The 16,995-nt window shown below is 40.7% G+C and overlaps 1 protein-coding gene across 3 annotated transcripts in view; it reads left to right on the top strand.

Annotated features, from left to right (window-relative positions):
- ZDHHC7 (zinc finger DHHC-type palmitoyltransferase 7) overlaps positions 1-16,995 on the top strand; it is a 34,292-nt gene that overhangs the window by 14,481 nt on the left and 2,816 nt on the right. For 2 of the 3 annotated variants that reach the window (XM_054048834.1, XM_054048835.1), the window contains exons 3-8: positions 1,241-1,344; positions 1,573-1,895; positions 5,877-6,001; positions 9,202-9,298; positions 14,481-14,562; positions 15,407-15,537. In XM_054048834.1, coding sequence (XP_053904809.1) covers positions 1,590-1,895; positions 5,877-6,001; positions 9,202-9,298; positions 14,481-14,562; positions 15,407-15,537 — 741 coding nt within the window. In that variant the 5' untranslated portion in view covers positions 1,241-1,344; positions 1,573-1,589. The remainder of the gene's footprint in view (positions 1-1,240; positions 1,345-1,572; positions 1,896-5,876; positions 6,002-9,201; positions 9,299-14,480; positions 14,563-15,406; positions 15,538-16,995) is intronic. The other variant, XM_054048836.1, reaches the window with a different exon arrangement.

Raw genomic sequence — 16,995 nt, forward strand, 5'->3', positions numbered from 1 at the left:
CTATGCCAGTGGTTCTCAAAGCCGGTCCGCCGCTTGTTCAGGGAAAGCCCCTGGCGGGCCGGGCCAGTTTGTTTACCTGCCGTGTCCGCAGGTTCAGCCGATCGCGGCTCCCACTGGCTGCGGTTCGCCGCTCCAGGCCAATGGGGGTGGCGGGAAGCAGCGCGGGATGTGCTGGACGTCGCTTCCCGCCACCCCCATTGGCCTGGAGCGGCGAACCGCAGCCAGTGGGAGCCGCGGTCGGCTGAACCTGCGGATGCGGCAGGTAAACAAACTGGCCTGGCCCGCCAGGGGCTTTCCCTGAACAAGCGGCGGACCGGCTTTGAGAATCACTGCACTATATTATCTCAGACAGTGGTCATGTTTCAGAGGAAGATATGAGGAAACCCTAAAGTGGGAGATTTTGGAATTATCTGCTTGTAGAGGAAGTTTCTTTCTGATCACCTCGGTTGATCAGGTTTATATCCTGAAGCATGAGGATTTATGTCCCTTCCAAGTTTTGGGTGTTTTAATCCACAGTAATGTATCACTGGATACACTGCATATGAACATGGGCAAGTTAATGCTTCCTGTAAGCTTGTAAGCTTTACTATATTGTGGTAGTAAAGGCAGCAAAAAAGATAATGCATCTCTCTCCAACCCTTTTCTCACTATTTGCATAGGATGGGTGGCAGAAATCTCCTCATATTTAAAACGCTTCTGAAAAATATGGATTAAAAATTCCTCCTCAACTCAAACTTGCAGTGTTTCCAGAAAAATGAAATTAAAATCAATATACTTCCCCTCCTTTTAAAGTAATGGGTCAAATAAGGGAATTGGTATTTTAAATTACTGATATTTTTAAATGGAAGGAAAATGCCTCAAAGAAAACCAGCCTCACGATTTTACACACACAACTAGATTTTGCCACCAGAAAATATGACAAATTTGTACATAAATCTCCAGTCTCTGTATTTTCCTTAATTTTCCAGGCATTTTGTTTTTAAATAGATGATATGGTTTCATCTTGGGCCAGTGTACTAAAATCAGCTTGTCCTCTTACCATCCTTGTAGCATTCAGAATCTTAGTTCTACTTGTGATTTAACCTTCGTCCAAGTGACAGATTATCCATAAGGAATATTAAAGCTTCTTTTGATATTCATGCAAATTAAGAGACTCCTCCCTGAATTTTTTCTCTTTAGAAATGTGTGTATTACACAAGTGGCTCATACTGATTATACAAATCTCCTTATTCTTTTGTAGACAGCTGATGGCATATACCAGAAGAGTATATAGTCTGTCATCAATACTGACCGTGCATGAGGAGAGATGGGACTTGCAAAAATTACAGAAGTCTTGCAATTAGAGTAAATATTTTTAGAAATAATAAGTTTTCAATAAATAACTTACAAAATTGCAGCTAAGGACTTGTAAATGAGTGTCTTCAATTACTTACAGAACATTCCAGCTTGAAACAATCATAGAATGTGAATTCTTAAGTGCTTGTTTTGCTTATTGTGTCATAACAGTAAAAGTTGACATCTATTTTTCATGGCTTATTTGTGCGTAAACATCGTCTCTCCATCTTTCTTCAGGGCAAGTCCAGAAAACCATGCAGTCATCGGGGCACAGATTCCGGGACATTGAGCACCATCCCCTCCTTGCTGAAAATGACAGCTATGATTCTTCTTCATCGGAAGCCGATATGGCAGACAGGGTTTGGTTCATCCGTGATGGCTGTGGCATGGTCTGTGCTGTGATGACGTGGTTTCTGGTTGTCTATGCAGACTTTGTAGTGACTTTTGTCATGTTGCTGCCTTCCAAAGACTTCTGGTACTCTGTGATCAATGGTGTTCTTTTTAACTGTTTGGCAGTGCTAGCTCTGTCGTCTCATCTGAGAACTATGCTAACTGATCCTGTAAGTATATGATTATCTCTTGAAATTGGGTCATTCTCTCATGTTTAGTCAGTTGCAGAGAATAAAGTAAGCAACTCTGAGTTCTCTTTTATAGATAGGTAGGGTCTATCTCCTGCTGCTAGGATAATTCTTTTGGTTGCAAATCTTGAAACTGATTTAAGCAGAGGTTGGTCTCAATCTCCAGCCTTTTGTTCTTTTATGGTATCATAAACAAGTCTTGAGCTGAGTGAAAAACAAAGCAGAAACCGTTGAAAACTGCAAGGGAAAGGAAGACACATGGGAAGTGTAGGGTCACTTGTTAAATATTTACTATTCAAGTCCATTATAGAAGATCATTAAAACGTCTCTTTTGTTTTGTAACTTGGTTTGTTTCATAGTTATATTATCAAATCTAGATAACTTTATAAAAGTTATTTGATTCCAGGTCATGCGGTAAGAAAATCTTCTGCTTTTAATGAATAGAAAAAGTTAAAGGTTTTCAAAAGTATCTATGCCACTCTTGAAAATCTGACTCCTCCTTAAGGCTTGTTGATATAAACTGATAGGCAATAACATTTATCAGAGTTTGTTGACCTGACAGTTAAAATTTGGAGTAAGTTGATCAATGTAGAGGGGAGACTTAGGACCAGGGGTCACTTGACATTATGGATATTTTTATCTCAATAAATCTAAGGTTAAAATGTTATGAATATTTTTGTTATTGAATAAGTTAATGAGATTAGCAGAAAGATTAAATTATTAGTGTTCTTATAAGACTCAATGTAGTTTTACCTAGTTTTTAATAGGAAACAAACATTTGGAAAAATTAGCTATCACTTCCTGTAAAAAGTATAATTCAGTTAAACCAAAAGCTTTCATCACAGTATGACTACCTACAACTTTAAAATATATAGTTTGTATACAGAGTACATACAAAAATCTAAAATTACTTTGGAAATTTTGCTATGAAAACTAAATTAAGCAGTTACATCTTCACAATCTTAAAATGGTTTTTGATGTAGTTAAGTGGGATTAATGGTAAATAAGTCTGTTCCTTGCTACCAAAAATGATTCTGCAAAGTAAAAATTACAAATTGCCACAGTTTTACTGCCGCACAAAATTTGAATTAACATATGTGAATACATTTTAGAATACATTTCTGTCAACATGCCTAGTAATAGCTTTATGGCAGCCTAAATGGTGTATTTTCAACTATTGCTATAACAATGTACCTATTTCCAGTTCAGTAGCAGTTGTGCTTATAACTAGTTGTCTAAAATTATATTCTTCAATTTCTGGGTTAACTCTTGTATGGTGGAACTGGTGGCAAGATAGTGTTTAGTATAAAATGTCATCCTTAGAAATAGAAGTGAGTATCTTGCTATAAAAGCCTTGACACTGACCTCTAAACGGTGAATTTGGTGGTGTCTCAGCTCTATACTGAAGCCTGTGGGATTTGCAGTGTCATGGGAAATCTCACTGCTTAACTACTGGAGCATGGTGAATGAGTGGACTTTGACGTGTTTAAATTGAGATTATAATGCTCCTCACCAGTTCAGGTCTTTGCAGCTTTTTATCATTCATTATAGCAAGTATTCACTGCTCAGTTTTAAAACACACTTAATTTCCAAAGTTCTGTTAGTAAGCAAGCCCAGTCTACATTAAACTAAAATTTTGAATTGGTATTGTAAACTATAAACTGATTGGACTGGATTTGTTAGAGTTCATATACAAAAAAAGAGTTTTTATTGAGGTGCGGGGGGTGGAGAGACACACCTATGGTGCTCCAAGAAGTGATTTTGGCAATTCAGTAAAGGGTGCTAGTGCCTGAGTAGTTCTGAGCCCACACCCAGTGATGAAAGATTCTTTCTTGAAGCCAATGCATTAAACAAGGCCTTCTTGAAGAACCAGTTAGTGTGTTTATGGGTGTGTTAAGCACCGATTATTAAAAATACCTAAGATCTTGAGACCCAAGATATTGTTTATAGACAAAGTATGTCTTAATCTGTTTCACTTAATGTACTTCCCATATTACCAAAAAAAAAAAAAAAGCTGTGTAGTAGAAACTGTTGACTGTTAAATAAGAGTAAAGGAAAATTAGAATAAAGTGTCTCTCAAAATTCATAAGAAGTATAACATTACATTTGAAGACAAATAGATTTTATTATCTTATAACCATGAGAATTTCATCAAAAGTAAACTGGCTACAGTTTTGAGATTATAAAAGTCATAATCTTTCCAATGTTTGTAACTGGAATCAAGTATTATTGTCTTTATTTGTGATTACTTGTTAATTCAGCAAAATGGCAAAGACATGAGATCAAGTACACTTTGATAGTTACGCTTATGAATGAATGAAATTAGTGGAAAAGAGGTGGAAGGGTTTTTTTTTCTTTTTTTCTTTAGAACTAACTAAATCATCTCTTAGGTTTTGTCTTCAGTGTAGTGTTAATTCCATTTTGCCTACCTTGAATGAGAATGGTCACACTCGTAAACGATGTTTGAGCAGCAGAGAGTTGTGGAGTCTGCTCAGCATTACTAGCTCCAGCATCAACATGCCCCCTGATGGGCCAGTTAGCTCAAGTGTACAGAATCACTTAACTTGAGCTAGAGCTTTTTGTATGTAACAGGAGTCTGGTTAGGAGCAACACTAAGGGCTGGTCTTCACTGTGGGGAGTTCGGGAGATCAGTGCTGCTGCAATCAATGCAGCAGAGGTCAGTTTAGTGGATCTAGTGAAGACCCACTAAATCGACGGCAGAGCACTCTCCAGTTGACCCCGGTACACCACCTCTCTGAGAAGAGTAAAGTAAGTCGACCGGAGAGTGCCTCCCATCGATGCAGCACAGTGAAGACACCGGGGTAAGTAGACCTAAGCTACGTTATTCACATAGCTAGAGTAGCGTAATGTAGGTCAACTTACCCCAGTAGTGAAGGCAAGCCCTAAGTTATACCTTGAGTTAATACTGTAGTGAAGAGAAGCCATAGAATGTGAAACATTGGGGTGTGGACATAGGTTGACAAAACATTCTGCTTCAGTGGAAATTCCCTCCTACTGAACAGGAGGGAAATACCCATTCCTGTGTTAAGATCTGGCAAAGCTCGGTTTTCTCTCCAGGCAATTAAATCGTTTAAGTAACCTGGTCTTTTTACTAGATTGTGATGCGATTCTCATTTACACAAACATCGCAAAGACTGACAATAACAGGCTCCAAATACAACTACTCTTTTCCTGATACTTCTCCATCATCACCCAGAAAATCAGCCTTTCATTAGTGTGTTCTGAGTGTAGAAAAAACAAGCAGCACATTCCCCATTTTTAGAAAACGGGTTGGGGGGAGACTGAGTGAATTTTTACCATGTAACACCTTTGCTCTTGTCACACACTCCACACTTCCTTCATATAAATCCTTTTGATTTCATTCTAGCAGTTTGACTAAACCCTTAAAGGCAAAACAATCCAAAGCAAAAGCTTTCAAACTGTTCTTGGTTCACTCTGGGCCTCTTAGTAACATCAATAGCTGATTACCCTAGCTTTTGGGCCTCAGAATAGTTAACCTACTATATATACGTAAAAGGAGGCATGTCCCTTTCCTGATTTGCTCACTTACAACAAATCTTTTCAACCCTAAGCAAAGCTTCTGACTGCAGTTTTGACATTTGTAGGTAAAGATCATGGATTCTATCCAAGTTTGTGGTAGTTCAGTTGAAACTGAACTGGGACTAATGGGTTGTGGTTTCTCTGGATGACGTTCAGCCTTATGCTAGGCCTGTTTTGATCAAACTGATTTAGGAAATTTTGCTGAGTGCAGGTTCCTATAAGAGGAAAATAATGTCTGTACTAAAATGAGCTTAGTGTGAAAAACATTTTATATTTAATACACTCGGTATTAATGTTGAATAGTCAAACCTGTTCAAATCTGCTGTTAAAAAGTGATTTTAAAAAGTGTTATCTTTCCTAATTTAAGATGATTTCTTCTCTCACTCTGTTTTAAATATTTAGGGGGCTGTACCAAAAGGAAATGCCACTAAAGAATACATGGAGAGTTTGCAGCTGAAACCAGGGGAAGTGATCTACAAATGTCCAAAATGCTGTAGTATCAAACCAGAACGTGCACATCATTGCAGGTATATCATTATTTTCTTTAAAGTAAACATAAAGATATTTGAAAGTGAAATTCTAAAAAAAAGTGTAAAGTAGCTAATGAACATGGTCTGCAGGTTTCTTGCTTTGATTTAATGAAAGTTTTGCAGACTTTGTACTACAAAACTGTGTGTATATTTGTCTAAACTTCAGGTGGAGCAGGGAAGAAAGCCTAAAAGTTTTAAAAGCTCTCGTTGCTATTTGGTAAATTTTGCTGTAGAACAGAAAGTTTTTCCTCTTATCATTTACTCCTTTAGCTAAAACCTTAAAAAAAAAAAAAAAATCTTTTATATACTGGTTTTACTTTGATATTGGATTCTGGAGTTATTGTTTCAGTCATTTTAAATGAAGAAATTAATTTCAAGTACATTTGAAATGGCCACCTCAATGTGTGCTCTTCCTGAAACTTCGAAAAGGTCTGTTCAAAATGACACGTTCCTGAGCATGTGGATTGACTATTCGGTTGTTGTTTTTTTCCTAGGCAGCATGCATAAACAGTTTGTTAAACCAATTAAATATTCTTCAGTTCATTGGAGAATGTTCTGAGTAATGAAAGATGCGATTATCATAATCTTGATTAGGATGTTGTATAAAATATAGTAAATCTATCTACTTTAAATTCACTCTGTTCCTTTTAGCTTGAAGGCATATTTTAGATGTACCTGTAATGTTCAACCACTGGAAAGATTAACTTAAATGTGTCTGTCTCTATATAACTAAGAGACTTGTCAATATTTGTATACTATATATGCATGTTTATATATACAGAGCAACATGTGTGTAATGTTTTTAATAGCACCTCTCTGTATAGAGTAAGGCATATCCAGCTGTGTAATATATTGACAGTTTCTGCTCACCTAAAGGATGCGAGTGAACTTTTGTTGGAACTCTAAAATGCAAATCATTATGGAAATGACTGTAAAAAAAATCTGCAATTGATATAAATTATCTGTTTTGTCACTCTAGTGGTAAGGTTATAGTTGAAAAGTCACTTCCATTATAAGCTGTCTGTCTTGGAGCTGAAATCTTGTTCTTATCTTAGATGTAAATTTTGTTTTAGTATGTGGACTGGGGAGGACTTCAGTTGAGACTTCATACATGTTCTTTATACACAGAACTCAAATGCCTTTTGTTTTTAAACCTAACAAGGGCTTGGCCTGTAAGGAATGGTGCTTGTGAGGATCAGAGCCTTTGATGATTTCAATTTTAAGTACTTGTGGCACCTTAGAGACTAACAAATTTATTAGAGCATAAGCTTTCGTGGACTACAGCCCACTTCGCATATGCATCCAAAGAAGTGGGCTGTAGTCCACGAAAGCTTATGCTCTAATAAATTTGTTAGTCTCTAAGGTGCCACAAGTACTCCTGTTCTTTTTGCGGATACAGACTAACACGGCTGCTACTCTGAAACCTGTCAATTTTAAGTGTTTTCTTTAAGCAATATGATTGTATTATTTTCAGAAGGTTACAATTTTTTACTTTCCCTTACTTTGGCAAGCTCATAGGTCAGATGTTCCAGATAGCCACAAGCATTGTTTAGTCATCAGACAGTAGAACAGGAGCCAAGAAGTGCATCTCCTAGCCTGGTTCCTGGAAATCTGTCTCCCAAGTTCCTCTATAACTGGCTCTTTATTGGACTTAATCTCTGCCTTAGCCTACCTATTAAATAGATTGTAATGGTAAAGCACTTTTTAGACCTTCGATTGAAAGGTACTCATGACTATTTTGGTGTCTCTAGGAGTCTTTTTTTGAGTCTTTTTTTACATGCAAAAAATACTATGGAAATGCTATGATAGCATTAAGATTGAAAATTTAGTTGCACAGATCAGGAAAACAACTTTCAAAGCATCCATAACTTGGGGTGGATATGTAGGTTAACACTAATAGGAATGGAAAATGCTCTTGTTAAAAAGGGCAAGCAAGCTTACTTTTGGGAATCATAACTGAGATTGTAATCACATAATAGAGAAAAGTTTCTAACATTGCATTATTTTTCTAAATTCGAGTCTTTAGTGAGTGTTGTTACTGAGGTTTATTTTAAAACCATTCCAAGGAAGCAACCAATCTGAATATATTTATTCATAATACACCAGAACTATTCATTTGTTACTGTTGAAGTTGAAGAGATTTAATTAGGAAAATGAAAAATATTTATTACTTAAATGGGCAGTTTGGGGAAAAACAGCAACAAAAGTAGCAACAGTTTTATTTTGCACTGTAGAATGTTGAGATTTTGATTGGAATCTTTTGCAACTAACTTCAAGAGAAATGTTGGCTGATAGCCCTTAGGTCTAACAAAGAGATGTGGTGAGAGATTTCTGGAATTTGTCCAACAGACAAAGCCACACACACACAAAGCAGATATAATTTGAAGGCATGCGTTGAACAGCCCATTGGTACTGGTCCAGCAGTGGAAAAGATGATACTACATCTGAATGTATGTTATATATCATATGCTGCTCCTGATTGAATCTTTTGTAATTTAATGATATGGATAGATTTTATTTCTGAGAAATGAGAGGGAATTGACAATTTACAAATCAAGTTTAGATTGTTCTCTGAAGCATTTTGCCTGTGCGCACATGTTCAGTATATTTGATGGATCTGCGTGGGTAGTAAAACAGCTGTGAAAATTTCTGGGGGGATTGAAAATCTCCCTTTTTGCAGATATTAGGTCAACTTTTCTATATTCTGAACCAGATTTACACTTTGGATATCTGTAAGATGAACTAGGTACTTTCTGCCAAATTTTGCTTCTGGCTGTTTTTTTACCTTGAATCTGGAAAGGATTGAAGCTCTACTTACATGGTGTACTCGTAGCTACAGGGTTATTAAAAAATAAAAAACACACACAATTGGATGTACACATTTATCCTTTTTGGAGCATGGCAATATTCATTTTAGTGGGTATGAAACAAGTCTTTTCTAGAAAGTTATTTACACTCTCAGAAGTCATGGCATAAATTTTTTTGAAGAAAACATATTGCTCTAAATTGGTAAACCACAACAGACAAAACTAGTTAAGACCTTTGCTTTTTTCCCTTCAGCTTTCATTGAATTCTGCATATTAATTTTTGGCTGAGACATACTGCGTGTTCTTTCCTACAGTGAAATTTAAGATCCTTTTAAAAAAAAAAATAAATAAAATAAGTGCCTATTTCTCTCTCCCCTTCCCCCCTCCAAGTATTTGCAAGCGATGTATTCGAAAGATGGATCATCACTGTCCCTGGGTGAATAATTGTGTAGGAGAGAAAAACCAGAGGTTTTTCGTGCTGTTTACGGTGAGTACAGATTACCAACAAATTGTTCTAAATATGAAAATTGTTAACTATAGGTAACAATTTTTCACATACTTACCCCAGGATTAAATTGCTTGCTATTTAGCCATACCCTTACTTTTGGGGGATTTCTGCACCAAAAAATTAAATATACGCAAAATTTTTATTTGACAAAATAGCACAATATAATCAAGCCAGTTTCAATTATTTTGATAATTTATTTCAAAATACCTGTTAACAAGTATGTCTCTAACAATATAGACAACAAAAAAAGATTCAGGAAATGTTTTTTGACAAGTAGATTCCTTACTAAGCATATTAATACAGAATTTTGAATAATCAGTCATATGAACTACAATACAGAACTGTATTTCCCACACTCTCAGAAGCAGTGCAGAGGCTTGAAGGAATCCAGGGTAATGAAGGAGCTGAGGGAAAGGGAAGTAATTGCTGGGAAGAAGCCTGGGAATGAACCTGGAGGGTTGTTGGGTGTGGGTGGGAGAAGTCTGGAACAGTTTTGTACCCAACGGAAAGGGGCAGCACGTCCGGCTCTTCGATGGCAATTCAGCGGTGAGTCCCTCAGTCCCTTTCGGAGGGAAGGACCCGCCGCCGAATTGCCGCCGAAGAATGAAGCGGCGGCAGTAGAGCTGCTGCCGAAGTGCTGATCGTGGCTTTTTTTTTTTTTTTTTCCCCGCTTGGGGCAGCAAAAACGCTGGAGCCGGGCCTGGGCAGGGCTCTGTGAGGAACACTGCTTTTGCTCTCTCCCTGTCAGCTGCTGACCACTAGGCAGGTGAGCAGTCAGCTGGCTGCCTCTGTTCTGGTGCCACAGCAGCCCCTGGTGGGCAACAGGCATAACTGCAGAGCCTCTCCAGCAGAATCTATTGTCTGCGGAGAAAAAAAAAATCTGTGGGACATATGTATTCTGTGCGGGTATTGTGGTGCAGAATTCCCTCAAGAATACATACCCTGGATGTGCAGCATTATACCATTTCATTGTTTGCAGTATCTGGTGTTATACAACATAGTATGTTACTAGTTTTTAAAGTTTACAATGTGACATAATTATATGCCTGGGGGCAGGACTTGGGATCAGGCTGATATAATATGCTGGTACCTCACTCAAGCTGTAGTCTTCTTCTGCGGAATCTTAATTTTCATTTTAAAAAGTCTGTTTAGGGTGGCAAAGAGAACCTCAAATGTGAACTGATTGTGATAGCTACAAGAGTCTGAAGTAAGCCTTGAACAATAGCTCTGAGATGCCCGGTGGTGATTTTAAATGTCATTGTTAACAATTTAATTCCTCATGTAAGAAAGGAGAGGGAGCATACCTATGTCTGCACCATTCAGAGTGAGTGACTTCTCCTTTTGGTGCCACAAGTGTGTGTTGCTTAGAGGGCAGCATGTTCCTTCACACAAGAAGGAGCCTGGTAGAACCCAGTTGGGAATCTGAGACCCACTGAGGGGGACATAAGTCCAAGGCGCTAAGGAATTGAAGTCAGAATGCAACCATATTTTGAGCATCTGCACAACGGGCTGAATGGCAACTCACATGGGCAGACCTTGGAAGAGTACCACTGCCCTTCTCCTTCCCCTAATTTCTCCCCTGCCTTGGAGAGGCTATTAGTAGATATTAGCCGTGCTTGTTTTAATCAGTGTTTGAGTCCAGTTTTTCAATGACTCAAAATCCATTAGTTCTTCGAGTGCTTGCTCATGTCCATTCCATGTTAGATGTGTGTACGCCGTGTGCACCACTGCTGGAGATTTTTTACCTCAGTGGTATCCGTCGGGCCAGCTCTAGCGCTCTCTGGACCCGCACGCTTATGCACCGGTATAGGGGCGCCACCAACACCGCACCCTCCTCAGTTCCTTCTTACGGCCTGAGACAGTTGCTGGAACAACTCTTGCTTTGGCAAGGCATTCTTCTCAGTGGTTTCTTACACTGTTTCATAGTTTGTCTTAAGTATAGTTGTAGTGTATATATTGTAAATAGCGCTAGTGTAAATAGTTAGAACTCCAGTCTCCTTATCATCAAGGGGCTTTCTTCGTCCCTGGGGCCAGGCATGCCCAGTCCACGGATTTCAAACCCGGTGCCTCTAGTGGCAAGCCTATGTCCATGAACAACCCACACTCCAATTGTCTGAAGAGTTTGGGAGACTCTCCTGTCCGCCACCGGTCTTTGGACCCTCAGCATCGAATGGAGGCTGAGAGGGTACCGCTCCGCCATGGTCACTTCAGGAGGGTTCTTCATCTGAGTCTGAGGTAGAACCATACGTCCAGCCTAAGGGCCACCACACCGGCACCCATCCTGTGTACCACCTGACCTTGCTATGGGTCCTCCCACTGGTGCATGGCCAAGTGAACAGTGGCCTATGCAATGGTCGTACTGGAATCCTTGTGAGTTTCCCCCAGTACTGGGTCCACCTTCCCGCCGATCTTACTCAGTTGCTTCTGAGAGGTGGGGTCCCGCGCCATCCTGCTTGGCATCGAACCCCAATTCCGGTACCAACCCCAATACCCATATTCAGGATGTAGTCCCCATGGATGTTGTTGAGGCTGAGGAAGAGAAAAAAACTTCCTCCCTCTGGTACAAGCCTCTTCCTCCTCTTTCTCCTTCTCCTCCTCCTCAGATGAGGCCGTCTCAGGGCTGAATATCTTGCTTCCACAAGCTGACTTCAGGATTCATCAGGAGCTTCAAAAGCAGATAGCAGCTATCCTGGAGCTAGAGATTGAGGAACTCAAAGAACCATCCCACATCCTTGTTGACATTCTGGCTGCAGCAGCTCCTTCTGAGGTTGCCCTGTCCATTAATGAGGCTGTAATGGGTATGGTCAGGGCCCTGTGGCAAACTCTTCTTCTCTGCCCTCCACCTCTAGTCTTGGATGCTTCCAATCTAGGTTGGGGAGTCCACCTAGTGTTCCTCCCACAGATCCCAGGAAAGGTAGTGCAGATACTGATGGACAACACCATGACTGTGTTCTACATCAACAAACGGAGGAGCCCGATCCTCTGCATTGTGTCAGAAGGCCATCTGTCTATGGGAATTCTGCGTGAAGTACTCCACACGCCTCAAGGCTTCACATCTTCCGGGAGCCTGTAGAACACGTTGGTGGATCACCTCAGCAGATCCTTCTTCTTTCACTACAAATGGTCCCTTTACCCAGAGGTCACCAGGTTCATCTTCCAAAGAGAGGGGGACCTCCCCAGGTAGACCTGTTCGCAACCAAGCAGAATAGAAAATGCCAACAGTTTTGCTTGGTGCGTGGGCACAGTCCGGGCTCCCTCTCTGTTGTTTTCCTGCTTCCATGGACAGAGCTACTATTCTGCGTATTTTTTTCCGGTTCCTCTGGTTCACAAGGTCCTCCTAAAGATCAAGCTTGTCGAGGCAAGAGTTATTCTTATAGCCCCAGTGTGACCGTGCCAGCACTGGCTTGGCACGCTGCTCCCGCTCCTCCCACACCTGATCTCATAAGACCACGGTTGGTTACTCCACCTGAACCTCAGCTCCCTCACCTAGCTGCATGGAAGTTGCATGGCTAAACCTAGAGGAGCAGGCCTGTTCGGAATAAGTTCAACAGGTCTTGCTGGGCAGTAGGAAGCCATCCGCTAGGGTTACCTACCTCGCCAAATGGAAGCGGTTCTTGATATGGTCATCCCATCGAGGTGTCTCTCCGACTCAGTCTTCCCTTGAGTCCACCCTGTACTACTTGCTCCATCTAAAGCAACAAGGTCTGGCTCCCGCATCTAGGAGCAATTTTGGCCTTCCACCCACCGGTGGGCGGAAGATCAGTGTTCTCTCACGAGATGACACTGCTTTCTTAAGAGATTGTACCCACAAGTTCACTAGCTGATTCCCCTGTGGGTCTTAAACTTGGTCCTTTTGAGACTCATGGGTCCTCTCTTTGAGATGCTAACATCATGCCCTCTGCTACTTCTTTCCTGTAAGGTCGCATTCCTGGTAGTGATCACCTCAACCAGAAGGGTCTCTGAAATCAAGGCCCTTGCGTCAGAGCCTCTATGCACCGTGTTCTTCAAGGGCAGAGTCCAACTGTGACCCCACCTGGCCGTCTTGCCAAAGCTGGTTTCACAATCCCATAGCAACCAGGCCATTTTTTCTGCCAGTCTTTCCCCCAAAGCCTCACCAGAACTCAGAAGAGTGGCAGCTTCTCTCACTGGATGTTAAGCGTGCCCTCACCTTCTATAGCAAGTGGACTAAATTCTTTCACAAATCCAGATGACTCTTTGTAGCAGTAGCAGAAAGGATGAAAGGACTTCCAGTGTCCGCTCAGAGGATCTCATCCTGGATAACCTCCTGTATTCAGGCATGCTACGAACTGGCGAATGTCCCATCTCCGGCGACCCTAATCACTCACTCCACGAGAGCTCAGTCCTCTTCAGAGGCATTCTTCCTGCAGGTTCCAATCCAAGACCTCTGAAGGGCTGCAACTTGGTCGTTGGTTCCTGCCTTTGCAACCCACTATGCCATCACCCAAAAGGCTTGAGATGACTCCAGGTTTGGAAGAGCAGTGTTGCAGTCAGCATGTCCCTGAACTCTGAGCCCGCTTCTTGAGGTACTGCTTGTGAGGCACCTAACATGGAATGGACATGAGCAAGCACTCAAAGAAGAAAAAATGGTTACCATCCTTTCCGTAACTGTTCTTTGAGATGCATCTCTCATGTCCATTCCACGACCCACCTTCCTATTCCTCTGTTGGAGTTGGCCAGTAAGAAAGAAGTGAGAGGATGTGGGACCGGTGGCGCCCCTTATACCGGTGCATATGTGCACTGCTCCAGAGAGCGCTAGAGCCAGCCTGACTGATACCACTGAGAGGAAATCTCCAGCAGTGGCAGACTTGGCATGCATACATACCTAATATGGAATGGACGTGAGCAACACATCTCAAAGAGCAACAGTTACAGAAAGGTTAGTAACCCTTTTTTTTCCACTTTATAACATTTGTAATTGTAATGTGATCCAAAGAGTAATAAATTAGTGTACATCGTTGTACTTGCTGAGATTTTTTTATTTGAACTTTGCTGGAGTTGGTTTTACTCCATTTTATCCAATTAATAAATGATACTGCACCCAAGCATGTAATTTCCTAACAATAAAAATTGGCTGCAAGGAATGTTTGCTTTACTGACTGACAAAAGGATCAAGACTAAGCAAATTTCTATTTATTTCCAGATGTATATAGCCCTAATTTCAGCTCATGCACTCATTCTGTGTGGGTTTCAGTTTTTCTCTTGTGTCCGAGGACAGTGGACTGGTAAGCATGCGTTTACTTCTACCACCATAACCAAGCAGTGTTTATAAATAAAAAATCATAAAATGTTTACAAGTGTTTCAACTGTTTAACACAAAGTGCCATGAATATTCTTTTGCCATCTTATTTTCTTGTGTGGTACATAGTTGAAATTAGCTAATTCCTCCATGCTTTCTTGTGCTTATTAGTATATTTCAAGGCAATGTTTTGGTGCACCAGAGCTCGCTGGGCTGTCAAGATCATGGGGAGAGTTATATGGCTGAAGGAATATCAGGGTCCTTAATGCAAGGGGATGGAGGATCATTGCTGTAAATACCAAGGAAGGCATGTAGATGAGGGGCTCAAGAGTCACCTTGAATAATAACAACTAGAGATGGGCTCTAGAGCATAGGTGGGGCAGCATTTCATAAGGGTCTCAATACTGGGGGAAGTCTTAGGACCAAGTAAGGGGCTTAATTCATTGAGTCCTGGGTGAGGGTATTCAAACAAAAAATGCCTTACTTCAGTCTTTCATACACACATCTCTTTATTTCATTTTTTGCATATTATAGTGCAGTTTGGAATATGCATGGCTCATCTTTAGGGGAACCTGTCCAGGCAGGACTGCAGTCGCTTTCGAATTAGCATTTACTTGTCTAATAAACTGAGTTGTCTAGAACTGTACAGCCTGTGGGATGGACAGTAAAAGATTTGCAAAATCTGGGGTTGAGCTGATTTAGACATTGTAAAATAAATACAAACATATTTTATCACTTTGTGTTGAAGAGGAGGCACACTGCTTTGGAGTTGCTATTTGCATGGGTTCTTGGTGTGATATTTTTCATAATTAAGTTTATTCTTTTCACAGAATGCAGTGACTTCTCCCCGCCTGTAACTGTGATCCTGATGGTCTTTTTGTGCCTTGAGGGTTTTCTGTTTCTCACTTTCACTGCTGTTATGTTTGGCACCCAAATCCACTCAATATGCAATGATGAAACGGTAAAACCTCCTTCCCTTGCTTGGTGTAATAATTCTAATATAAGACTTGACTAGATACAGCTTTATTTGCCTACGATAGAGGGGCTTTTATGATGGTGAAAATATTCAAATCATAAACACATATCTATTATTTTCCCTGCTACTGGGAGAATCAGAAATAATTATTTGTTTTTGCTAAAGAGCAGATGTGTAACAAATGTGTTCTCCTTAAGGCCTGGTCTACACTAGGGGGCGGAGATCGATCTAAGATATGCAACTTCAGCTACGAGAATAGCATAGTTGTAGTCGACGTATCTTAGATCGGCTTAGAATCACTTACTTCGCGTCCTTGCGGCGCAGGATCGACGGCTGCCGCTCCCCCGTCGACTTTGCTTCCTCCTCTCGCCAAGCTGGAGTTCAGCAGTCGACGGGAGAGCAATCGGGGATTGATTTTATCGCGTCTACATTACACGCGATAAATCGATCCCCGATAAATTGATCGCTACCCGCCAATCCAGCGGGTAATGTAGACGTACCCTTAGTACTGCCTCCCCCTACATGATGCGGTAGGGTGAGACTTTCAAAGGCTTTTAGAACAAGTTGCATTGTCTTTCAGTGGGGCTTGCGCTCCTAAATTACTTCACTTATGGGTGGAATTTTCATAATTCTTAGATTGTCACCAAAAGTATACATGATGTGCCTAATCTGGGATTAGCAATGTGCTTTTTTGCACCTTTTTTACTGCACTGAAATAATGTACTGGCCGATACTTGGTGTTAATTCATTTTCCTCCCCAAATCCCAGTGTAAACATTGGAAGAATGTCATCCAATGTGAGTCATTGACTGAAGATGTAAGGGAGTTGAGTTCACAGTGGCATTCTGAATTTTCTCAGCTGATGCTGCTTTGCAAATGTTGCCCTTAGATATTGAATAGCTGTATGCTTTGAAAAAGGGAAAACAAATGGTACATGTTCCGCTGGCCTTAGTGGGAAGTGAGGACTGTAAATGATCTGATTTGAGTTGAGATTCTCAGTGGACGTTTTATTTCATTTTTGATAGATTCAATAATTGTAGTTAACAGCTTCTTATTAGTACAGCTCCCTAGCATGCGGTGCCGCTAGTGTTCATTTTAGCTTTTTGTGGTGCTTAGTGTTTCGCTTCTCAGGGAATACTATTTACTAAATATGCAATGTATTCAGCAAGCTTTAAATACTTACTTTGTGCCGCATTCCCCCACAGTTCAATGAATCATTCTGATTTCTTTCTTAGAAAAAAATAGCACTAATTTGTTTCTCACACACACCAGTTTGGTGCCTGATTGCATTGCTGCACAGGTTTTGTCACGATTTCTAGTTTAGACCCCACTTCTCTCTTTGAAGGGGGACAGGAAAAAGTCTTGTGGGATCCCCCAATTCTGGCCATTCCGTAGTGGGGAGGGCTGGATGGAGTTGTTTCTTCAGATCATGGTGCTGGTCTTC

Source organism: Malaclemys terrapin, chromosome 14, assembly GCF_027887155.1.
Source record: "Malaclemys terrapin pileata isolate rMalTer1 chromosome 14, rMalTer1.hap1, whole genome shotgun sequence".
In the NCBI taxonomy this organism is placed as follows: domain Eukaryota; kingdom Metazoa; phylum Chordata; order Testudines; family Emydidae; genus Malaclemys; species Malaclemys terrapin.